The sequence below is a fragment of the Stenella coeruleoalba genome, assembly GCF_951394435.1.
Source record: "Stenella coeruleoalba genome assembly, chromosome: 17".
In the NCBI taxonomy this organism is placed as follows: domain Eukaryota; kingdom Metazoa; phylum Chordata; class Mammalia; order Artiodactyla; family Delphinidae; genus Stenella; species Stenella coeruleoalba.
In genome coordinates this window covers 40,163,697-40,189,143 of record NC_137163.1, presented here as the reverse complement: position 1 = coordinate 40,189,143, position 25,447 = coordinate 40,163,697, and the positions used below count along the sequence as shown (strand labels likewise).

Below are 25,447 nucleotides of genomic sequence, written 5' to 3'. Positions count from 1 at the left end.
AGGAGCCACAGCTATGCGAAGGGCAGGGCGGGCTGGGCTTGGGGCTGTCTAGATAGACAAGTAGCCTGGGCAGTGGGCCTCCAACAGTGGAAAAGAACATGATATATTTTCAAAATGACAGGTCAACATCACTGGAATTTGGTGGAGTGTGGCGTCATCTTAAGGTGGAGAGGATGACAGAAGCTGGGTTCTGCTAGGCCTTAAAGGACCTGGTGATGAGCTGCCATTTTGTTCTAAGTGAAGTAGAAATGTTACTACCCCATATGGCACCTTTGGGCAAATTAGAAAAAGGTATCCACTCCTCAAGGCATTTCCATCTTGTTGGAAAATTGTTGTAAAATACTTTTATTACAAGGCACTTCATTGACACCTGCCAAAGAATATCTGTGATAAATGTAAAGTTTACAGTGCTTCACTGTAAGAGGCACTCTTCCATAAGGTTGTTCTACTACAACCTGTACCACTGTATATGGCAGCCTCAGTGAGGAGTGACACAAGCCTTTATTGTCCCTGTGTGGAGCGGACACAAGAAGTGAAGAGATCAGATGAAGTGTTCTGGAGGTAGATCCTACAATATTTTGGAGGCAAAGGGATTGGATAAAGAAGATGGGAAAGAGGATGAGGTAGTGATGACTCATCGGGTTTGTGGATGGCAGGGCCATTTCGCTGAGATGGGCGCGACTGGGAGAAGACCAGGGTCTGTCCGTGGGTTGTGGGTGAGGAGGACAAAGAAATCAAGCAGTAACTGAAATCCAGGTATTTGCCATCTTTCTCTGAATGCTCTGTTTTCAACTAAAAGTTAACCAAACTCTTGTCTTTTCCAAAATACATATCCTTGAAAAACTTACTCACTAGAGTCAAGGACAATAACAAGACCTTTGCCTTTCAGGCTTATATGGATAGAATTGGGTTAAACTCAAATTTTACTAACATTTTCAAGTTCCTCTATGTTTTAGGCAGTCTGCCAAAGACTTTACACACCTTATCTCATTTCCTCTTCAGCAATCCATGAGGTAGTTCCTATTTTTATTTTCACTTTGTAGAGAGGTGAGGCTCAGAGAGAGATCTTATCACTTGATTTGAACACGGTACCACAGTTACAGGTTTGAGTCAGGAGTTGATCCTACTGCCTGAGTCCCTTGTTTTTTTCAGCTTTGTCAGTGTTACGCAGTAGAACTTTCTGCAGTGATGGAAATATTTTATATCTGAACTGTTCATTAGTCATGTGACCTTTAAGAACTTGAAATGTGGTTGGTATGACTGAGGAACTAAAATTTTAATTTATGTAGCTACATGTGGCTAATGGCTACTGTATTCGTCAATACTGTGTTTGCCAATGGGCTCTAAGTTGGGGTGCACACAGACCAAGGAGGGTACAGAATATGCAGAGTACAGAAAGAAAACATACAGACACACACATACACATGTATGTTTTAAATCATTATTTCTGATATTTTGTGAATATGTTTTTAATGTACCTAACATATTAGGCATATCATAAAAATTAATAAACAGAAACCTCAATTAATATAGAGTCAGGAGACCAGAAGAGGGAGCTCTTAAGCCCTATGACAGTAGCAGAGACCAAAAGGAAGAAAGATTTCCTCTTCTTGCCTGGCAAGAGCTCAGCCAATGAGAGGTTGTCACAACTCTACCAATGAAAAGCCCCTGTACTTGGAACTCTCAATTCCTCCAATGGACTCTTTGTTTACTCTAGCCCTCCGAAGTTCCTTTTCCCCTCATTAAAAGAGTTCTCTCCTTACTGGGGGTGTGTGTGTGGGGGGAGACTTGCAGGTGCCTTGCCATGGTAGCATACCCTGAACTGCAATTATTTTTACTGGAGAAATAACTGGCAATCTATTTGTTTTACATCAACATTATAATAGACATGTGTGTATATACATATATGCACACATATGTTACATATATTATTTTATACATAATTAATTATATATGTATTTATTTAACACTTAGATAGCCCTTACCATCTACCAGGCACTATGCTTTACATATATTAACTCATTTAATCTTCATAATGACACTGTGGGGTAGATACTTTAATTATCCTCATTTTACAAATGAAGAAACTAAGGGAAAATTTGGATGTGGCCAAGGACACAGGTAGCTGGCAGCAAAGCAAAAATTTGAGTAGTCATTTTGGCTTCTAAGTCCATGCCTTTTAGGATAAGCTAAATACGTATACTGGGAGCTGGGAGAGGCCAAACATTTTTACTGATAGGTGGGTGATGAAAAATGTTTGGTGACTATTGCTCCAGACTAGACCTTTGGCAACCAGTCAGGCATAGCAATTCCTAATCTCACACTTTAAAGGGATTTTGGAGATGATCAAGTCCATCCTTTCTTCCACTGACAGTTGCTGTTCTGTACGGAGAGGTGGATGAGGCTAAATGAAGTTGAGAGACGATTGAGATGAGAGTCCTGGGGACGTTTGTACTTGTCTACAGAGACAACTATAGCTAACACATGTAAAGATTTCTGTGACGGTGATTTTGTTTTCCTATTAAAAAAAAATCATCCTTGCCAGTTTTGTTCTAGTTACTAATTTTTAAAAAAACATTTGTTTGTTTCTGAGATATTGACCAGGGGAAGATGGGAGGCTGCAGACCTGGTGGGGGTAGAATCCCAGACCAAAAGAAGGTTGGTTGGAACCAAGACCTGCTTATGTTCCCTAGGTGGGTGCTGGCGGCTCTAATTCAGGTACAATCAAAGGTAAAAAAAAAAAAAAAAAAAAAGGTATTATTTCAAAATCTTGAAATAATAGATCAATAGGAAAGAAAATTTACCCAAATCTAATTTCCGCCTATACACTTTTTGCTTGAAGTGAATATGCTGTCCCCTCCCCCCACCATTCCTTGTCTACTTTAGGCATCTTTAATATGTCTCCACGTACCCACCAGCGCGCTTAGCTGTGGTATAAATGAAGAAGGGCAGGTTTAACCTTATATACTATCATTACTGTTTCCAGGTGTGTGAAGTAGGTAGATGAGGCTTGCGGCGTCAGAGAAAAGTTTTGGAAAGACCGGGGTTCTAGGTCCGGGAATAAAGGCATCACTTTAAAGGCTGTGCAGAGTACGTGGGGTATGTGTTGCAGCCGCAGCTCCCTGTTTCAAGTGGTAGGGGTTTTAGGGAAAGCAAGTGGAAGATGTGACGGGGAAGGAACGCCGTGCTAAGTGGGTGTAGCAAACAAATGTCTGCCCCGACACTTTAAATCCAAAGCTTTTATTTCCCGGCTGCGGGAAGTTCTTGAATTCCCCGCGGAGGCCCGTTCGGTGGTGGGGGGAGAGGGGGCCCAGCTTTCCTTCCATTCTTCCAGCTTCGCTAAGACCTTTTTGGTGAGATGAACAATCCTTTCTAAGGGATTGCCCGCGCGAGGCAACCCAGGTAAGACGTCCCACGTGCACTCAATCAGCTCCAGGACCCACTACCCCACTCGGCGCGGAGGAACCAACCCCACGCCCCGGCTGCCCAGGTGGGTGTGGCCTCCGCGGTGGCCCCGCCCCCTCGAGCACGTCGCGCGGGGCCGCCCGGGCGGGGCGAGGGAACAGGCAAGAAAGGGCGGAGAGCGAGCGGTGTGGGTGTGCTCGTGCGCGCGCTCGCGCCTGGCGTGTGGGTGGCGGCGCGCCCGTGCGCGCGCAGGGGAGAGGCCAGCTCCGGCGGCCGTTGTGGGTTTCGTCTGGAGGGGCGGGAGGGTCACCTGAGTCCGGATTGCGCCGGCTGCGCGGGGCCGCTGGCAGCACACCCTGGGAGGCTCGGGCGGGGGAGCAAGCAGAGTCTGCGCCCGGCGCCCGGGACGAGGAGGAGTCGGACCTTCTCTGCAGCCGCCCTTTGCGCCCGGCCGGGTAGGTGAAGCCGGGGTTGGTTGTCCGGCGGCTCCTGGCGGGCCGGGAGAGGAGAAGCGAAACTTTCTGGGCGCTTCCCACCGCGGTCCCCGGGCCGTCGGCGGCGCGGGGAGGTGTCGTCGTCTCGGGCGGCGGCGACCGACGCCATGTTGGGGTCTGTGAGAAACGGGGCGCTCCCGGGCCGCTCCCCTCGCGCTGGGGGAGCCGCGCCCGCCCGCCGGGCTTGAGGGCAGCCCGCAGGGCCGCGCCGGTGCTCGTCCAGTCCACGGGGCCGTGGGGAGGGGGCCGGGCAGACGCGCGAAGGGGGCCCCGAGGTCGGGCGAGAAGTGAGGCGTGAGGACTGGGGTCCAGTCGTGGCCACCGGCGTCTTAGGGTGCCAACATCTTGCTATCCAAAAAGTTTGCAGGGTCTGGGCATCAGGGATGTTGTAACTTGAACAACATTTTTATGTGATTTCGGGCAAAAAATGGCACCGCAGAATTTGCTCTGATAGAAGCGCTGGCTCTAACGCCTTACTTATTTGGAGTCTTTTAAAGTCGTATGGTCTTTTGACGAATTTAGTTTTCCTTTAAAATTTTTATTGAAGGCCGAGAGCTTGCTGTTCATGTGTCTTGAATACCCCTGCGCGCTCTTAGTACAGTAGCAGTAACTTGTGAGTGTGCGGTGGGAATAATGGGTGGTATTAAGGTTACAGATAACCAAGCCCTTCTGTGTAATTCATAGACTCACAAAGTATGTAAGCTGATAAATACCTTCTTTGTTGTGTTTTAGTACGTTACTGAAAAAAACTCAGTAAAGACAGACACGAACGTTCACTGAGAGACTTAAAGGCATGTGTTGTTCACTTAGGAATAAGGTGAAGTGATCTTGACATTGCGAAGTTTTTTCCTTTACTTTAGTTCCTTAAAGGTGCATGCCTACCTTGTTTAGAGCATTTACATTTTTCTGTACTCTGGTAGCTCATGGGGTCCTGAGGTTAATTCAGTATTAACGAAGGCTTCTATTTTAAATCGTTTCGGGTCCTCACAGCGTTGGAGGTGAATGGTATTAAGTTACTTATTTGGAAAGCACATGTAATCGCCTCAAAAAATAAAACCTGGTGTACTGACCAAGGAAGGCATCAAAAAGATTCAGCTTGAATCACCCTAGTAAATGAATGTAAATTACTAGTTTTAATAAAGGCATCTGAGCTTCCAAATTCTGTTAAGTGTACTGAAAGCACTCTTAACCACAAATAAGATAAACCCTTCAACATGTCTTGGAGAATTTCTCTTCTTGAACTGTAGGTAAAAATATAGCTTCTCAGATTTGATTGCTAATTTTCTTAGGGTTTTCTTTTTGTTTTGCTTCATTGTCAGGTAATTGCCATTATACATATTTATTTTTCTGGATGTAAGAGTTACCGAGACTGAGGTGATTTAACTAACTTCACAAATCTAGCAGCCAAGCTGGTATTTAACTGAGGTCTTATGACTGAAGCCTTCTCATTTTTTTTAATAGCATAACTTTGCAGGGTACATAACTCATTCCTGTGGTGCAGTCTGTGTCCACCTTGGTTCCTCTGTCTTAGCTGCTCTTTCTGATTTTAATTTAGTTCCTCAGCATATATATTTCCTAGAGTATTTCCTAGGAAATTTCCTGATTTACAAGGAAATTTTTCCTCTTAAAAATACTCACTTGAGTATATACTCTTTGACGCTTTTTTGCCCTGTTCTCCTTATCCCCCCCCCCTTTCTCCCTGAGAATAATTCACTTATCTATCCTATTGCATCTCAGTAAATATAACATTTATCTGTCATGGCACCTCCTTGACAGCAGGCATTACATGAGGTCTAACTTGCCTCTTCATCCCCAGCGTCCCAAGAATATAGCAGATGTTCAGGAAGGGTTTGAATGGATGAATACACATATGTTTCTTGTAAATATACTTAATGAATTTCTTGTTAAATTGTACTTTCCATGGGCATAAGTAATTAAATCTTCTCTAATTGTTTTTGGGAGGGGGGGATTTACCTTGGTAACTCAATTAATTTTGGACTGGGGATACAGAACTTGAATGTTATGAAATTTCCAAGTAGATAATGGACTGAAGTATAATCAACAAAAAAGCAGCAGCTGTGGGTACAAAAGGATAATAATCGTACTTTTAAAGTGCAACTGTATTTAGTATTTGCACTGAATGGAAGTAGAGGTAATGCCTGAACATTTTGAAGGTCATATTTATACATTTAAGCTCTTTGATAGAGCAACTCTCATTTCTCTACCAATTATTGTTTTGCTAGAATTGTCTTAGAATTTTGTTTTAGAATGCCTTGCTTATTGGAAAACATACAACAATTGCTTTTCTATTGATAAGTTTATCTTTGAGAACCAGCTTTGTACCACCAGCTACATGCTTAATAGCAAGGTGTATGCTGGCTTAATAAAATAGTCTTTGTAGATATACTCTCACAGTGCTGTTTTAAGTTGCAAAACTTAAACTAGGTGGCGTTCTGTAATGAAATTACTGTAGAATTTGGGGTTAATTCCCTGCCCCCATAACTTTCTCTCCAATAACTCTATAAACCACAAACTGTGTGCTCAGTTTGGGAGGTTCTGGGAGAGAATATAGAAGGCATTCAAGTAGTTGCTGTGAGTGCTAGAGAAAGCAAGTTGTATGTAGGGTAGATTGGAACCAAATCAAACCAAACCTGAATTCTAGGTCTGCTCCATTCTAGCTTGTGACTCTTGAACAAGTCACTTCACTTCTTTAAGCTTCACTGGACTCACTTGTGAAATGGACACAAAAGTATTTGCCTAACAGTGTTGTGAAGATTTACTATGATGTTTGTGGAAGTGCATGGTGCAGGATATTCAGTAAGTTAATTAGCAAATGAGCAGAGTGGCAGTTAATTATAGAATTTTAAAAGGGAAGCAACCTTTAGAAATACATACTTCAGTTCTCAACTTTGGTGCACATTAGAATTTCTTGAGGAGCTTCTGAACCCCACCCTTGAGCAAATCAGTCACAGTTACTGCGTTTGGAGTCAAAGCATAGGTAGCTTTGCCAGTTTTTTGTTTGTTTGTTTTAATGTGCAGTCAGGGTTGAGAACCATTAATTCAACCTCCCATCTCCTTATTCTCTTCACTTTGTTGTTGAATAAAGTGCAGAGAGAGGTTAAGTGCCAGCCAAATTCCCCGTCAGGTTAGAAAGAATGAATTTGCATTAGAGGAAAGTGACGTGCACAGAAGTTAAAATAACAGTTACCTTCATTTCAGAACAGAAAGGCCACATTTGGAACTACAGTTCACTAAGCCCGGTGGCAACTGTCTCCACTCTGCATTAACAACCTACATGGATGCCTGTGTTATTTAACCTTATCATCATTTAGACCTCAGGTCTTAATCTGTGACCAGAGGTGATTCAAGGGCCTGTTTTCCATCATAACTACGAACCAGCTTTTTGTTCTCATTGTCACCTGCAGTCCCTCCTATGCTGTTAGTTTTCTCGTTTTTTTCCAGTCCTGAACTCTGTAGTTCATATACTGTGAACCCACTAGTACCACATAGTCCTCCTCTCCTCGACCTTTGCTGTATATAACTGGTCAGTTCTCAACTTGTAAATATCACCTTTTACTTTTTCTACTTTTGTCCCTGCGTAGCACTCCTGAAGAAAGTCACATCTATGGTGACTGTTAAATATTTGTTTTCCAGCTGCCTGTGTACTAGTTCCTTTCTAATCCTTTCTTATCCCAAAGTTGACTCGTTTTCTCTGTTGCCTTTTCACTCTTAGGTTGCTAACCCCAATCTTGAAATGCTTGACTCTTAACAGATGACTTTGCTTCCTTCTATGGATTTTATGATGTGAATTTTCTGTTTTCTTTTTTCCATCAACTTTTTAAATCCCTTTCTCCTTTCCATTTCCATAAGCGGAACTATCCTTAATTCTTTATACTTGTTTCATTTAAACAGTTGTTGGGGAAAAAAATAAAAAAGATTTTTGTATTCTTTGGTTATATTTTTATTAATTATACCTGTAACTTTGTGTTTATTATATTTTTCTCAACATTCTTTGCATTTTGTTAATTTAAAAACTTTTTTCTTTGTCTATGAGAGAATATGTGTTCAATATAAAATAATTAGGCAATATCAAAATATTTCACCCTAGTACTTAGAGATAACCAGTACTAAATTTTTGGTGGGTGTCTTTCCAGACTCTAAAAAAAAATTTTTTTATATTGCATGTGCTGTTTAAAAGCTTTTATTTAATAAATTGCCATATTTAACAGTTTTCCACATTAAATATTAATCTGTTCTCCAAAAAGCTATCTAAAAATCCATTATATGGATATGCCCTAATTTGTTTCACTAATATCCTGTTGTTGAACATTTAGATTGATTCTGACTTTTCAACATTATAGACAAAGGTACAGTGAACGTCTTCATGTGAACAACTTTGTACACTGGTCTAATTATTTTTTGCATATATTCTTGGAAGTAGAATTGTTGTGTAAACTTTTTAAAGTGATTATATTGCCAAAAATGGCATTTAGAAAGGTTATTCCAGTGTATACTTTCAAGAATATGAGTGCTTATTTTTTCCACATCTTAGAGAGGTGAATAATACATCATTTAAAATTTATTTCTTTGATTAGCACTGAGAGCCAGCATTTTTCCATTTACTGGTCATTTTCATTTGTTCCTTTGGAAATTGCCATTTGTATCTTACCCATTTTTCTTTTGGGATATTTTCCTTTTATCTCATTGATTTACAGGAGCCCTTTATATATTAAAAATGTTGACCCTTTGTCATATTGTGCAACTTTAACTTTAAGGCTTTTTTCCTCTTAGTGTTGAAGTTTAAAATTTTTACGTGGTACAATGTTTTCTTTTATGGTATTTGGCTTTTTTTAATGTTATATTTAGCCATTTCTCTCTAGAGCTAGAAATTTAAGTTCTGTCTGTCACTATTAGACTTGATGCCAGAGGGAAAACTACAGTACAGCCTACCTTCCCCGGAACCCCAAGAGTTTGTTTCTCAGGATAAATTTCTGTGATTAAAAATTCCAGGGTCAAAGGGCAGTGCTTTCTGAAATATTACCTGTACATTACCTGTACAGGTAAATATTACCTGTACAATATTTCTGTACATTACCTTCAGTCCTTGATTTTTTTTCCCCACGTTTCACTGTTTATTGTGACCTTTTGGCACAATGAGGTCATTTAGTCTCTGAGGCTTGGGAGACATGTGAAAGCATGTTGAAAAGGTGCTTTATGCTTTCTTGTCTCCCCTTTTCTCTCCTCCTGCTTTCTAAACTAGGCATTCCCCAAAGTTTAGTCCTCTGCCCTCTCCTCTCTTCCACAGCATCAATGATCATCTCTTCACAGATAACTCTGAAATCTCTTTCTGTCCTGGAGCTCGCTGCTCATCTTGGGGTTTCTGTTTGTCTGACAGATGTTTGTCTTGTGTATACCTTGAAGGCACTTCAAGATAAGTATGCCCCAGACTGATTTCTTCCCCTCCTGAAACAAAACTAGCATCTGATCTACCCAATGGATTATGCTTAAACCTTTGAAGTCGTCTTATACTCACTTTCAAACCCATTCAGTTGGTTCCTCAATCCTTTCTGCCTTACCTCAGTAATCTCTCTTACTTCCATCTTACCCTTTTTATTTCTGCTGTCAAATTTGTGGCTTAGGCTTTTGTTACCTCTCACTTAGAGACTACTGTAATATGCTCCTGCTTTTTTTGCCTCCAGTTTTGCTTCTTTGGTAGTCTCTCCAGTTCATCCTGTGTTCTGCTTCTGTGGACTTATTAATATTTTCCTATTTTCCTTGGTCTTCCCATTGCCTCTACAGTGAAGTCTAAACTGTTGAGTGTGATGCTTACTTTCCTCTGCATTTTGGCTCTTCCCTATCTTGCCAGGTTTCTAGTTTACCACTATACATTCTCCACGTCCTACCTCCTTCAGCCTGGACTCAATTATTTCCTCTCTGGGGAATATATGCTATTTGTACACCATCATCTCCTATCTCTCTCCCTCTCCTCTAAATAGTTTGACCTACTACTTTTGCTCTAAGGCCCAGCTTGAATTTCTAGACATTTAAGAGTTGTTCCTAAATATTCCCCCTGGTCAAAATTAACCTCCCAACTACACTCTTTGGTCTAAGGTTTCATCACTCTTTTTATTTTTTTTTTAGTTAAAAAACATTTTATGTTTTTGGTTTGTTTCTCCTTTGCTCCTTTAGATTTTGAGTGCACAGATTGAGGTAATCATATTCCTCAGTTCATAGCATACTATATGAGTACCAAACACTTTCTTGTTTTGTTTGGTGTTTCCTTCCTTATCAGTTACTTCCATTATCCTCTTTCCTGTAGAAACACACCCTAATGTATAATACATGAATTATATATACTTGTGTATATAAACTTGGGTATATGTCTGTCCTCCTTCACAAAGATTGTTAGTTTTGAGTACTTCTATCTTTGTACGGAGTAAGTAATCAGTAAATGTTTGCTACGTGAAATTCATTGAAAATTATTGATTTTACTAGCTTCCATATTGCTTAGACTAAAAACCCAGGGATTTAATTTCAATTTCACTCTTCCACATCTAGTTTAGTTATGGCAATCCTGAACATTACTGATTCTTTCTTTTCCTGTTGCAAACTTCAGACTCTCATCAACTTTCCCTTTTACTTTTGCAATAATTTTTCAGCTGGGTCCTTTCAGTCTCTCCCTCCTGAAATCTTTCACTGTTTCCACAGTTATCTTAGAAGAATCCAGATCAAATCAGGCCACTCCTTCCCAGAGCTTCAAAAAGAACTCTCAGGAACCAAGAAGATCTCTTGTCTTATTTTTTTCTCCCGGTTTTCTACTAAATATCTCTTCTCCAGCCTCTTCTGCAGCTGTACGTGTAACTTTTTAAAAACACATTTTTACTTGCAGAGCTTTATGCCTTTACGTATCATGTTTTTGCCTCTTGAAGTTCACAACCTGTTTTCAGTGTATTTTTCAGAACCTGTTTCAAGTGTTCAGCTGCTGCGTTCTTCCTTACCGCTTTAACGTTTTTATTATAGTATTTATTTCATTGTGCTTTTTATTAAAACCTTGTGGGAACATGTCTTAATTCCCAGTGTCTGGTTCATTTTTGTTTTCCCTTTAACACAAAGCATAAAGTCTTGAACATAGTGAGTAGATTGTAACTGCTTTGAAAAATATTAAAATTTGTTAGGGATGTGATGGGTACCAGCTTTATTTGTCAAATATTATACAATGATTTAACAGCTGTCAGCACTGTACAGCTGCCCCTGTACAAATACTTTTTGAAATGATGAAGTTTTTTATCTGAATATTGTTGATGTTGAAAATACGCATACACCATCATTTTTTATTTGCTAACTAAACAGCTGTGCTTTTCAGTAAGAGAAGAAATCATTTTTATATATTATCTTGAGATTGAGATTTTAAAAACAGGATCTGCTATGCTCAATACTTAGAATTCACAGTTAGATACTATAGTTAAATAGACGAGAACATTTGCCTTGTAAATTTAGAATCTGTGGGCCTAGTGAAGGGTGTGGTTCCTGTTTTGTGTGAAAATTAGTACTATGGATGTCAAAAATGAAGTCTTTGATTTTCATAAAACTCAAGGTCAAGAAGCTGCTGCTGCTTTTAACTGCTCAGTGCACAGTGATGGCATGTATATGCAAGCAATTTTGTAGGTGCTGTTGGGAATACGAAGTTGTAGGAAATGATCTTCTTTTTTTCAGGAACCTCCAAATCTGTTGGGAATAAGCAGGTATACAAGTTTTTATAGAACATAATAGAGGGCTTCCCTGGTGGCACAGTGGCTAAGAATCCGCCTGCCAATGCAGGGGACACAGGTTCGAGCCGTGGTCCGGGAAAATCCCACATGCCGCAGAGCAACTAAGCCCGTGTGCCACAGCTACTGAGCCTGCACTCTAGAGCCCACGAGCCACAACTACTGAAGCCTGCGTGCCACAACTACTGAAGCCCACGTGCCTAGAGCCTGTGCTCCACAGCAGGAGAAGCCACCACAATGAGAAGGTTGTGCACCACAACGAAGGGTAGCCTCCAACTAGAAAAAGCCCATGTGCAGCAACGAAGACCCAACGCAGCCAAAAAAAACCCAAAACCAAACAAAAAACAACGTAATAGAATATAAGTGCCATAAATGGTACAGGTAAAATGGTATGATAATTTAAAGGTAAACAATATGTGCCTATGAGGTTACTGAACTGACTGGTAAGATTTCAGAACAGCAAGTGGGGAAGGACATACTGAGCTCAGGTAGAGGAGAGGAAGCTCAGAGCATAACCTGGGAATAGCTAGTAGTCTGGTTTGACTATAACAAAGAGAACATACAGAAAGAGGTAAAACTGAAAAGATAGACTGGGCAGGCTGGGGCTTGACTGAAGGGCTTTGAATACCAGGTCAAGGATTTTGGAATTAATTCCGCTGGCCAGGGAACCTTTGGTTGTTAATAGAGAGTTCCCTGAGCATAGCTGTAGTTAAAGAATATTAATCTTGCCTTGTGTGGCATGGTTTAAATGCTGAAGACTAGAGGACTTGTTTCAAGCTTGAGGTTCGTATTCTTTCTCTTTGTAAAGACCTTTTTTTTAAACTCCCAATGTGACTGTTCTGGTTTTCTAAATTAATTTTTAAAAATCTTGGGCTTCCCCGGTGGCTCAGTGGTTGAGAGTCCGCGTGCCGATGCAGGGGACACCGATTCGTGCTCCGGTCTGGGGAAGATCCCACATGCCGCGGAGCGGCTGGGCCCGTGAGCCATGGCCGCTGAGCCTGCGCGTCCGGAGCCTGTGCTCGGCAACGGGAGAGGCCACAACAGTGAAAGGCCCGCGTACAGGGAAAAAAAAAAAACTTCAACTGTGGCTTAGTCATTCTTTGTATACCATGGTGAGTTTCTCTATCAAGCCTAACCTATGTGAAACTGCGTTTATTAACACCCTAAAATTAGTCATTACTTTACTTTTCACTTCCTTTTAGTGTTTGAAGAATTATTTTCAGCATACGTTCTACTTATTACCATGTGTTTTAAGATTTTTGTGTCATCAGTGGCTTTCTCCAAATACCTAATAAGGTCCACATGAGTGAAATATTTCTGGAATATTTATTTCTGAAGGTAGCAAAGTATAATGGAAAGAACATGCATTTTTTTACAAAACTGGCTGTGCGACTGGGAAAATTCCTTAACTAGTCCATGACTCAATTTACTCTTTTGTAAAATGGATATGATTATCCATTTTAACAAAATTGAGATTATTAAATGAAATAGAAAAATGTGGACGTGCCTAGCACGTGTAGGTGTTGAGTAAATGCTTTTTCTTTTTCCTTTCTTGGTTAAGCCTGTAGTATAGTGCATTTGGGTCTACTTTTCAGTAATAGGCAAATTTAGTGCCTACAAGAGATATAAAACAAATTACTATGGCTCTCTGTAAATGTGATTCAAAGTTTAGAAGTTTCAGTTCTTATCAATCCATCTTTATGAGTTTAAAATTAATATAAAAGATTGTTCCTTTCTTTTTTCTTATCTAAGAAATGAATGTTTCCTTGATCACTACTGATTTCTGCAGTACATATTGTATAATTGGTTTGCCACAGTGGCAGAAATGCTAGTGGAAAGGGGAGGGAAAAACTGTCTATTCTTATTGATAGAATATTTAAATTTTCTAAAATTCCAAATTTAATTTGCTAAATGTTCAAGTATTTCTTCTTTGTGTTATTCTTCTAGTATTTTATTGAGAGTCTTTAGAATTTCCTAGAATTTCCTGATTATTATTATGCTTACTAAATTATAGAACTTTTGAAAGTAAAAACTGCTCTGTCCTTTGCATATGGTAGGTGCTTAGAATAATTGTTCATTTGACTTAGGTGCATTAGGAGAGAGGGGTAGTTTGTTCTAATACCTACACATTTGCCCAGGGAGGATGTACCTCTGATAGTTTCTTGCTGCTTTAAAAAAAAAAATCTCTTCTTTCCCCACTTTCCTGTTTGTCTCTCCTTTTCCTTTTACAGTTTCTAGTCTTAATTCAGCAGTAACACAGATTTTAAAAAATCAATTGATATTAAGACATAGTCAAAAGTTTGATTAAAAATTAATTTTTAGTCTTAGTAAACCAGAACTATGGCCCATCTACTATCAGAGTTCATTATTTTAAAGACAAGAAAGGGCTTTGCAGATTATTTTATTCAAGGTGGTAGCTGGCGGGGGGGGGGGGGGGTGTGTGTGTGTGGTGTGTGTGTGTGTGTGTGTGTGTGTGTGTGTGTGTGTGTGTGTGTGTAGAGCAGTTAGGTAGCTTGTATGAAATCTCTTATTTAGTGCCAGAGCTGAGATTAGAATCCAGGTAGTTTATTGTTTTTTCCATTATAATGCAGAGTTGAATACTGAAGCTCACTGATATCAGATGTCTTGGGTACGTGTAAGAAATTAATTAGGTGATTTTTTTGTTTTAAACTCACCTGCAGGGATGAGATAGAAGTATTGGTTTTCAGTAAGAAGAACTGGGCCATAGTATTCTGTGACAGTTGGGCTCTCTTCTCAATTGTAAATAGCATTCTGACTCTTTTTAAAAAAGAGTTTTTGCCTCTTCTAGTATTACATTTTTAACAGGTGGTAGACACTCCATTGAAGAACATATTAACTTTAGAAACAAGATGTTACCAAAAGACTAGTGTGGAACTTGGACGATGCAGATGTAGTTCTTGTCTACAGTTGTGAAGGAGATAACTTGAAACTTGGATGGTTTAATTTTTAAAAATTGGTATATAAAGCTGTCTTTATAAAAGTTAAGAGTGTTTCTTTGTTTTGTTTTTGGTATGCTTTTCCTGTGGTTCTTACATTTTCAACTATGAATTAAGGCTGCCAGACACCATTTGTTGGAAAAGAAGACAGGAAATCAGTTGGAAAACTGTTGCATGTGTAGAGTTCTCTGAAGTGGCTGGATGTGGGATGAAACTAACAGATATAGTAGTAGTTTTCTTATCAGTAGTAGTAATGAATTAGAAAATATAATGTGGAAAAGAGACTAGATTCAAATATCAACAAAAGATAGGAGATACTTGAATTTAAGTAATGTAACAATCTTGTGAGAAGAAATGTACAAAATTACTGGGCCATTAAACAAGATTTGAAACCTTGGGAAGAGATAGTATCAACCTGCTAGGAACACTACAAATGTAATATGAATTCACCAAAATTTCAGTGGATTTGGTCTCTATTTTTTTCACTTATTTATTGTAATTGGAAATGGTTCTAAACCTTAGCTGCACAGTGGAATTACCTGAGGAACTTTAAAGTGTCCCAGTACCCAGGCCAGACCAGTAAAATCAGAACATCCTAGAGGGAGGGATCTAGATATCAGTATTTCTTAACCTTTAATATCTATCATCACAACCTATTGGTCTCAGTTTTGTATTTTGAGTTTCTATTGATATTTTAAGCAGTTCTAATTATTTGTAGTGATTGATATTTTGTTATTTTATTATTTCTTAGAGGTTTTCAAAACAAAAAGGAAATTTATGTATTAAAAAACATAGCTTGTTATTACCATATGGGTTCATTGGACATGTGTAAATCTAAGATACATTATAGAATTTTAGTGAGTGATCTTGTTTTTCCTATATCTTGAAGCATTTTACTATTTTATTTTCTTAGGAATTATTTAACCAAAAAGAAGAAAATAGAAGTGATGTAATTGCCTGGAAGGATGATGCAGTGATAAAATAAATCACCACTATTGCACCATTTTTCAGTTTTATTATTACATTAACCAAAGTATTGCATCATCTTTCAAAAAGATACGAAAGCAGTTTGGAGATATCCTTAGTCTTTTTATTTTAAGCTTTCATTTAGCATATTTGAGAATTTAGATTTTTTTCATTTTTCATCTAATGACAAAGAAAAAAATGAGCAAAGCTAGACATTTCAGAACTATTAGACAAGTCACAGGGTGAGTGCAAAGAAACAGCAACACTTAAACTAATAATGATTGTGAAACATTATAAGTGAAATCTCAGACAATGAGCCTTCAGTTGATGATTTTCTAGATGAGTTTTCTCAAACTCAGAATTAATTAGTAAACAATATTCCTAAAAACAGAAATGGAAATATTATAGATTCATGCATGACAACTTATGAGCAGTTAGTTGCATTTAAAGGATACTATACTTTTGTATCTACATACCTTCAGTAACAGGAATGTAGAATAAGAAATTTGCTGTGTTTCAGTTTTTATAAAGATTGTTCTTAAAGTTATTGTTTTTTACTATTCGTTTATTCTTGTTTCTGTAAATTAGTTATAAAATGGCTTAAAATATTAAAAGTAAATAAAAAGGGTATTTTGGACTCAGAGAGTAAATTGGGATGGCTATTTTTTATGGTATACTAAAGGTTAAGAGTTTCCCTGTGGTTCCAGGCAACTAAGGTTGGGAAACACTGTTCTAAGTAGATGTCATCTGGACAAATAAGCAGAAGAGATTAGGTAAAACATTTAAAAGGTTAAGTAATGGGAAATAGTCTAGTTTTACCAGGTGCATAGTACTGACAAAAGAATTATAAAACAGGTTAATGGATTAGACCAGACAGCCCAGAAGCAGTGTTATAATACTATACAAAAATTTAATATAATAGAGTGTCATAAAGCAGTAGATTAGATTATTAATACCAGTAAATAATAGCTACCACATGTTGACTACTTGCTGAACATTTTGTATGCATTATCTCATTTAATCCTCCCCCGATATAGCTGCTATTATTATTTCCATTTATAAGTGAGGAAATCTGAGGTCACACAGTATTTGGTGATTCTGGAGCAGTTAGCTCCTTTAGAATGCAAATATTTGAAAAGGAAAAAGGGTTTTTACCTATGACAGAATAAATTTCAGGTGGATAAAAGAATTAAATGTAAAACCTAAACCATAGAGAATAATAAATAGGTGCATCCGATATCTGGATAAGGGAAACTTAGGAGTCAGTCATTGGGAAAAAAATTACAAAGGAAAGTATCTGTAAGTGTAACTACTTAAGAAGTAAAACTCCTTTTGTGTCAAACACCATAAACAAAATTACAGCTTAATATACTAGGAAAAGCAATGAAATAACTGGGTTAATAGACTTTATGTGTAATATATAGATTAATAACCTAAATATATGAGTGTAGAAATACAAGTTACTAAACACATTAGAAAGTAGCTGGTCTCACGAGGTAACTATGAAATAAAATATTCAGTCAAATTGAAAGTACTGTTCTTTCCTGTTTTAGGACCTTTGTCCATAGTATTAGTTCCTTTGCAAGGCTGACTCCTCATCCTTTAAGACCCAGTGTGTAGCACCACCTCAGTGAAGTCTTTTTGAACTACTCAGTAAATGAGTTTTTCCCTATATCTTGGCACACTGCTGATTTCCTTCATTGCACTTCACCTTTTGGAATCACCTGTTGGTTTACTTACTTACTGTCTTTCTCCTCCACTATACTCTGAGCTCTGAGAGGAAAAGGATAATGTCTGGCGTTTAGAAAGTGTTCAATAAAGTTATTGAATAAATAAACATAATGAATAAAAGAAGTAAAAAATGAATAAAAATGAGATACCATTTAAAAAAATCTACTCTATTTGCTGAAATTTTTAAAGGAAAATACTCTGTGTGAAACAAGGTGGGATGGATATAGTCATTGTGCTACTTGGTAAATTGGTGTTACCTTTCAGAATGGAAATTTTGTAAAAGATAGCAAGAGCTTTAAACATTAGTGCCTTTTGACCCAGTAATTTTGCTTCTTGGAATCTATCCTAAAGAAGTCATCTCTGCCAGAAGATGGGGAAGCATTCTTCCTAGCTCTTACTGTATTCACTGATATTCCTTCCTAAGAAAAGTAGACAGAAGTCCAGTTGGGCCACATTTTATAGTTGTCTTCTGTTTCTTTTCATGCAGATATGCCAGGGACTCACTCCTTGGCTAGCCCCAGTATTCTTGTATTCTAATACTCTCACAGAAGTCTTTTGAGAGTTCTTACTGCTTGGGGCACCTCACTGTACAGGTAGTAGATTTGGATTTGGACTTTGGAGGAAAGTAAAGGGTCCTGTTTAGGCCCTGGGCTAAAGGGTAATGCCTTAAATCCAGTTTATTAAGAGCCTTGCTTTGGGGTGTCTGGAAGTAATCCAGCTAATGGTGGTACTTTGATTTCATTTTTGATTTATCTCCCTTCTCTCAGCCCCTCCCTTTTGTGCCCCCACCACCTCTTTCTCGTGTGTGTGTGTGTGTGGGGGGGGGGGGGCATTTGTGTATTCCTGGGGTTTCAAAATCAGTGCTTCCTTTCTTTTTCTTGTCAGACACATACTGAAAACATTTTAGGACCAGCAGGGATAATGGAAAGGATTGCTTAAGGCCAAAGGCCTTAAGTTCTTTGTGCTCACTGATGTTCAAATACAGGTCACAATCCATTGCTGAAGTCAAGTGGGCTGCAACTATCATTAAAATAAATGAAGATGCTAGAATACATCATTCATAGAATTGTATATTGTTTGTAACATTGCAGTATGAAATATATTTCTTATCAGCGTCACTGTCAAACTTTGAAAGCTATTTGCTCCAGCCAAATACCAGTTAATGCCCCAAACTTGGGCTTCCCTGGTGGCGCAGTGGTTGAGAGTCCGCCTGCCGATGCAGGGGACACGGGTTCGTGCCCCGGTGCGGGCTGGGCCCATGAGCCATGGTCACTGAGCCTGCGCATCCGGAGCCTGTGCTCCGCAACGGGAGAGGCCACAACAGTGAGAGGCCCGCATACCGCACACGCACACACAAAAAATGCCCCAAACTTCACTTTTGTTGCATCATATTTAAACAGGGGGAAAGATTTATGAACAGGGATTCAGGCTTAATGTATTGCAGAATTTGAACAGTGAAACATTATCAGAAGACTGGCTAAATAAATCATGATGACTTACCCTTTCAGGTTATTTGCTCAAATTAGTATTCTTTTATCTTCAGTATTTTTAAGGTTTGCGGTGAAGGTCCAGAGGTTAGCAATAGCTTTCTTAGTTCTTATATATAGAGCCAGTGGAGCCTTAAGGAATAATCAGTGTGCCATAATACACTGGTAACAGCACGGAGGAATCAGCTTTGAGCCTCAGTTCTGTGACAGCCTTGGGCATGGTACTTAACTCCTTTATGTCAGTTTGCTCATCTATAAACTGGAGCTAATAGTGCATATCTATCATAAGGTTGCCCTGGGTAGGAAATACAGTAATACATGTGAAGTGCTCAGCTCTTGCTTGGGCTCCCAGTGAGTAAATTCCAGACTGTTCTGCCTGAATCTCTATTTGTGCCTTAGTTTCTCCTTCAGCTCGCATTTCAGCTAATATTACTAGATGATTCTTTGGGAGATAAAAACTTCACAGCAGTTTGAGACAGTTAAAATCAGAAGATAATAAATGTGAAAAGCACTGCACAAATTTGTGGTGGTATTAATTCCAGTAGTAGCAATAATAGGAAACCTGTTTGCATTGCAAATGAGCTGATTAATAACTGTATAATGAGTAGAATCAGTAGTTGATTCAGGTGGGAATAAATAGATACTTTCAGTTTTCTACAGGTGCCAACGTATTTCTTGCCTTAGGACCTTTGTAGTTTTTCCTTTTGTCTGGAATATTCTCCCTCATCCTCGTCCCTCATGTATGCATATCTAGTTCTGCCCTATCAGCTGAAAAGATACCACTTTAGATACCCTGACCATCCAGTCTGAGTAGACTGAGTAGTCCCAGTGGATTTTTTTAAAAATCACTTTAAAAACTTACAATGTTAATTATTACTTGGGTCTCGATTGTTTTCTGTTTGCCTCCTCCCCAACTAGGATGTAAGCCTTGAAGAGCAGGGACCTTGCCTGTGTTGTTTATTATTTTGTCCTGTACCCAGATCAGTGCCTAACAAACACTTGTTGAATGTTTGACTATCATGTAAAGTATGAAAAGTTATCCATAATTGTACTTCCCAGAGATAAATAACCATTCTTGATATTATGGTATATAGTTTTCTAATTTTACATACTTACTAGTGTCTAATATTATGCTCTTATACCATATTTCGTTGAGTCTAAAGATGAACATGTTTTACTGTATTTTATGTCTCTAAAATTGGGATGTCGTATAATCAAGAGTTTGCCATGATTTAATTGGCAGCATTTTTCTTTCTCAATAGCACATAAAATGAGGCTGTGTCTTAATAGCATCTTAGATTTGATGAAATTTGGTATGTATTTGAAACAAAAATGAGATCATTAGGTTCAACTCCCCCACCTAGATATCAATATTTTGAGCATTTTCCTATATCACTGTATTTAGATCTGTCACATTCTTAACAGATATCTAGCATATTGTTAAGGGTGTATCATAAATTGTTCAACCAGTTCCTCTTGATGAACAGTTGGAGCTTTTCCAGTGTTTTTTTCTGTTACAGACAGTGTTGTGTTGAATATACTTGTACATATCTTTTGAGTGCCTGGATCAGTGGGTACACATATTTTCTGTAGTGTATGAGGGTACCTGTTTCCCTATATCCTCAGTATTACTACATCTTAAGAAATTATTAAAATTTTTGTTAATCTGATGAATGAAAACATATCCTAATGTCTTATTCATTTATTTATGAATGAGGTTGAGCCTCTTTTCATGTTTACTTTTTAAATTTTCTCTTCTGTGATGCACTTGTGCATAGGGCAGTAGACTTTTAATTGGCTGGCAGATTTGCCCTAATTAGAAAGAGAGGCCATCACACTTCGGAGCCATGTGTTGTCATATTAATTTTTGGGAACGACTTTCAGGGCAGAGTCCACCCTTGTGGAAGGCAAGAGGGCTTTATAAGGACCCAGGATTAGGGGAGAGACAGAATTCAGGAATAATCAGAATTGTTGTATCCTTTATAATGGAGGCCAAGAAGGGTTACAGTCTCATCAGTTTGTGAGCTGAATACTGGAACTTAAACTATGCTCTTACTCTTTAAATGCTCCTCTCCTTTCTGATATGATTTGGTTATAGTATGGTATTGTTGGGTTAGTGGTCTGAAATAGGCACAACTCTGGGACTTGAGTGAAGTCAATATTGGATCTAGAGATTAAATCTTTGATCATTTAAGACTAGATTAATGTGGGTTTTTTGCACATTGCCAAGATGTTCTTGTCAACCTTTTTGAGCACTTTTACTATGCCAGACAATGTGTGTTTCAAAGATAGATATCAGATGGTCTCTGCCTTTTAGGTTCCATTGCAGCCTATGGAGAAGACAGATTTCAATCCTTCGGTGAGAGTGAGTCCAGAAGGTACAGGGAATATGAAGAGCACAGAGGAAGGTGTTTAGTCTAACAGAGTTTAAGGAAGACTTCTTGGAGTAGGTGTGATAAACTGAGTCTTGAAGGATGATAAGAGTTAGCTGAGAGTAGTAAATAGTAAAGGATACAAGAGTATGAGAGAAGATATGTATGATTGAAATGGACTACAAGTGGTAGGGTTTTCTTAGAACATAACATTGGAGGTAAAGAGTGACTTATGATGAGTCTGGGAAGATAAGCAAGAACCAGATAATGAAGGGCCTTAAATGCCATGTTAAAGATTCTGCATTTTTTAGGTTAAGGGGAATAATCTTAATTTTAATCTTAATCTTAATAATCTTAATCTTAATCTTAATCTTAATAATCTTAATTATGAGTAATGGTGTGGTCAGATTTGCATTTGAGAAATCACTGCCTGAAGATTGATTAAGGGGCAAGAGCTAAGGCAGTAAGGTGTGTTGGGAAACGATTCTGGTAATCCAGGTGAGAGGATTGAGGCTTTAGCTCAATGGTAATAGAGCCTACTGGAAAAATCATAGTTATTTCTCTTATATAATATTTGGCCTTCTTGTTCAGAATCCCTCTGAGATTAAATTTCATGTAGCTGATGGCTTATATTCATTTTCTAATTATTTGTTGTTTTATGTCTGTAAGAAGTTTATACTTTTATAAATACCTGCTAATGATACTATATGGAGATGGTTAATAAATGTTTTTGATGATTATAAAAATTGGGAGATGTTAGCTCTTTTGGTATACTTAGTGATTATCTTAGAGGGAAACAATTGGGGAATTTTGCCTTTGGGTAGAAGTAATGATTCGTTAGATTAAATTTAGATTGTATAATTTTTTTAACTTATATGAATTTATAATTTCTGTGTGCTGATTTCTCTCTCTCTCTTTTTTAAGGCTATTAGCAAAAGATGGTGGATCGCTTGGCAAACAGTGAAGCAAATACTAGACGTATAAATATAGTAGAAAACTGTTTTGGAGCAGCTGGTCAACCCTTAACTATACCTGGACGGGTTCTTATTGGAGAAGGAGTATTGACTAAGTTGTGCAGAAAAAAGCCTAAAGCAAGGCAGTTTTTCTTATTTAATGATATTCTTGTATATGGCAATATTGTCATCCAGAAGAAAAAATATAACAAACAACATATTATTCCCCTGGAAAATGTCACAATTGATTCTATCAAAGATGAGGGAGACTTGAGGAATGGATGGCTGATCAAGACACCAACTAAATCGTTTGCAGTTTATGCTGCCACTGCCACTGAGAAATCAGAATGGATGAATCACATAAATAAATGTGTTACTGATTTACTCTCCAAAAGTGGGAAGACACCCAGTAATGAACATGCTGCTGTCTGGGTTCCTGACTCTGAGGCAACTGTATGTATGCGTTGTCAGAAAGCAAAATTCACACCTGTTAATCGTCGTCACCACTGCCGCAAGTGTGGTTTTGTTGTCTGTGGGCCCTGCTCTGAAAAGAGATTTCTTCTTCCCAGCCAGTCCTCTAAGCCTGTGAGGATTTGTGACTTCTGCTATGACTTGCTTTCTACTGGGGACATGGCCACGTGCCAGCCTACTAGATCGGACTCTTATAGTCAGTCATTGAAGTCTACTTTAAATGATGTATCTGACGATGATGACGATGATGATAGCAGTGACTAAAGGCGTATTTTGAAATATTTAATCAGATGTGACTATCTGAGAAATCAGCTCTGGGGGGAATGTAAAATCCTGAGCTTTCTGTCAGTTTTGCTCTAGCCATGAATTTGCCTGAGAAACTTATAACCTATGTGCCTCAATATATTCTATAGAAAATAGGTCCTGTTACCATCCCCCAGCCCCAACTGCTGCTGCCACTCTCTCCTCACCTCCCCCAGCGCCCTATTCTTCTACAGGGATAGACTGTTGCGAATATATCAGATAAAGTTTTGGTTTCTTATTCTTGTTTTAATTCTAGACTATTTTCTTGAATGGTTGGGAAAAGATGTTTATTTAACATGTACTACACTGTTGTTTATTATATGTTCTGTTATATGGAAAAACTAAAAGCAAAGAATGATGGAAAAAGGAGTGTGATGTGGTCAGTTAATAATGTTATTAGCTTTTTTCTAACCATCCTATCTAAAGGTTAAGACACCAGTAACAGAAATACATGCTTTGGAAATACTTTGTTTGGCTTTTTCATATACCAGGTGGTGCCTTATCATAATAGCACTGTTGCATGTAATAAGCCCCTACCTTCTCACTTTTTAGTTTGTTTTAAAAATACACTGGTGCTCTTTGAGGTGTAAAATGAATGTTATAAATGGGTGTAATTAGAAAATACTTCTCATTTGACAGCTACAAATAACTAAATTTAGAGGTTCTTTATTCTATATGAATATTTTTCCATAAAATAGTTGTGATTATTCTATATTTTTACTTTTTGTAGGTATCAAATTATAATTGTCATTCTGGGGAATTTGGTTTGAAATTTATCAAATACAAATTGTCATTGCATTATTGCTACTTTTAGTAAGACATATTTTTAGGTATAAATTCATCTGCTTTAACATTGTTTCTAGAATGAAACATCTTATACAACTTCTTGAAATGAAACAATCTCTTAAAAAAAACCACATGCTAGAGCACAGATCTCCTTAGGTTGATGATTTGGAAGAAATAATGTATGAGAATGGTCAAGAGAGACCAGTTAAGTTTGACTAGACTTCATATCTGTGGAAGTATTTTCTCTTTCAGTGTGAAACTATCTTGAATTTACAAATATAGTGTTATATTTTATAAAGTTTTGTAAAGTCCCAAACAATATTTCTATTTTTGTAAAACAGTTGTATGTTTAATCTGTTTCTGAAATCATTTTGCAATCTATGGAAATAGAGTAGCAATTGATCTTTCTAAATTGTGAACTTTATTGAGTCAGTCTAGATTGCTTTTAAGAAGAGGTAATTTTTCACTCTTTGCTTTTGAGGCAGCCATTAGGTTGAAAGTATATTTATCATATAAAACTTGATGCATTTTGCACTACTCTCTCCATTTGTATGCTGCAAATAACTGTAGTCTTTCAAATATGAAAAATCAGTCTGAAGTTTGTTTTAAATTCTAAATTCTTTTGTTTTAAAATCTTTAAATCTGGATATATTTCAAATGTCATGAGAGGTTTGATTTAATAACTTGTGATGGAGGATTCTTTGGTTTGGTTAAGGCACTAACTTTACTTTTAAGTTGTGAAAGCACCTGAGATATATAGATCTCCCTGTAGGAAATGTGAAAGAAAGGCACAACAGGTTTTTTTTTGTTTTGTTTTAATATCATGTGGACTTTTGTTTCTAAGCAATATTTACATATAATCAATAAACATATCCAAAAAGGACCGTGAAATCTGAGAAGTGCTAATGGAGACTTGCTCATACATAGGAACCTAGCAAATTCAGGAACCAGGGGGAAATGTTCTGAGATAACATTTATGTTGTCAACCTCTATTGACTCTGTTTTTACAATAAAAAATATTTTACAACTTACCTTCTGTGCATATTGTGACTTGACGATTTTTTACCCCTTGCTAAGGTTAATGGAGATGTTATGCGTATTCTACCTCATTTCAGCAGCCGTGAGTGCCTTCTATGTGCCAGGCATTGTTCTAGGCACTAGGAGTAGAGCAGTGAAGAGAAATTGCCTCCTTTTCATGGAGTTTACCTGCAAATAGAGTCCAAGCTGTGTTTTCTTCCAGAATTTTTTTCTGTAATTTTTAGAGCTTTTATAAATCTTACTTATATATATACCTGAAATGATTTTGGTGCCAGTTTCTCATGCTGTTCTCTTGAATGAAATTTACTTGGACTGTACTGGATCCCCAGTACATTAACCAAATTGATAACTATTGGCATAAAGGAAGCAAAAATTTGTAGATGCCAAGGAAAAATATTAAATTGAATACATACACCTTAACACAGGAATTCATGCCTTTGGGTCAAGTGCATACAATGGCCAGTTTTATATAAAGTCATTTGTTTATATATCTTTGTCACTTTTATGCTGAAATTTTTTTCTTTTTTTGGCCGCACTGCATGCAGCATGTGAGATCTTAGTTCCCCAACCAGGGATCGAACCTGTGCCCCCTGCAGTGGAAGCACAGAGTCTTAACCACTGTACTGGGAAGTCCCTGAAATTCTTATAAATGGGTAGTATTGAATTGTATACCTCTGATTTTTTAAACATTCAAAAATGTACTTGAGCTGTAATCTTT

General features: G+C 38.0%; 1 protein-coding gene across 1 annotated transcript; it reads left to right on the top strand.

Annotated features, from left to right (window-relative positions):
- The first annotated feature begins 3,656 nt into the window (after positions 1–3,656).
- Positions 3,657–24,710, top strand: PLEKHF2 (pleckstrin homology and FYVE domain containing 2). Its single transcript, XM_079901927.1, has 2 exons — positions 3,657–3,860; positions 22,103–24,710. The coding sequence occupies exon 2, from the start codon at positions 22,117–22,119 to the stop codon at positions 22,864–22,866; it is 750 nt and encodes a 249-aa protein (XP_079758053.1). The 5' UTR covers positions 3,657–3,860; positions 22,103–22,116; the 3' UTR covers positions 22,867–24,710.
- The last annotated feature ends 737 nt before the right edge of the window (positions 24,711–25,447 follow it).

Coding starts and splice junctions, on each gene's coding strand:
- PLEKHF2 (XM_079901927.1), top strand. CDS start 22,117: ATGGTGGATCGCTTGGCAAACAGTGAAGCAAATACTAGACGTATAAAT.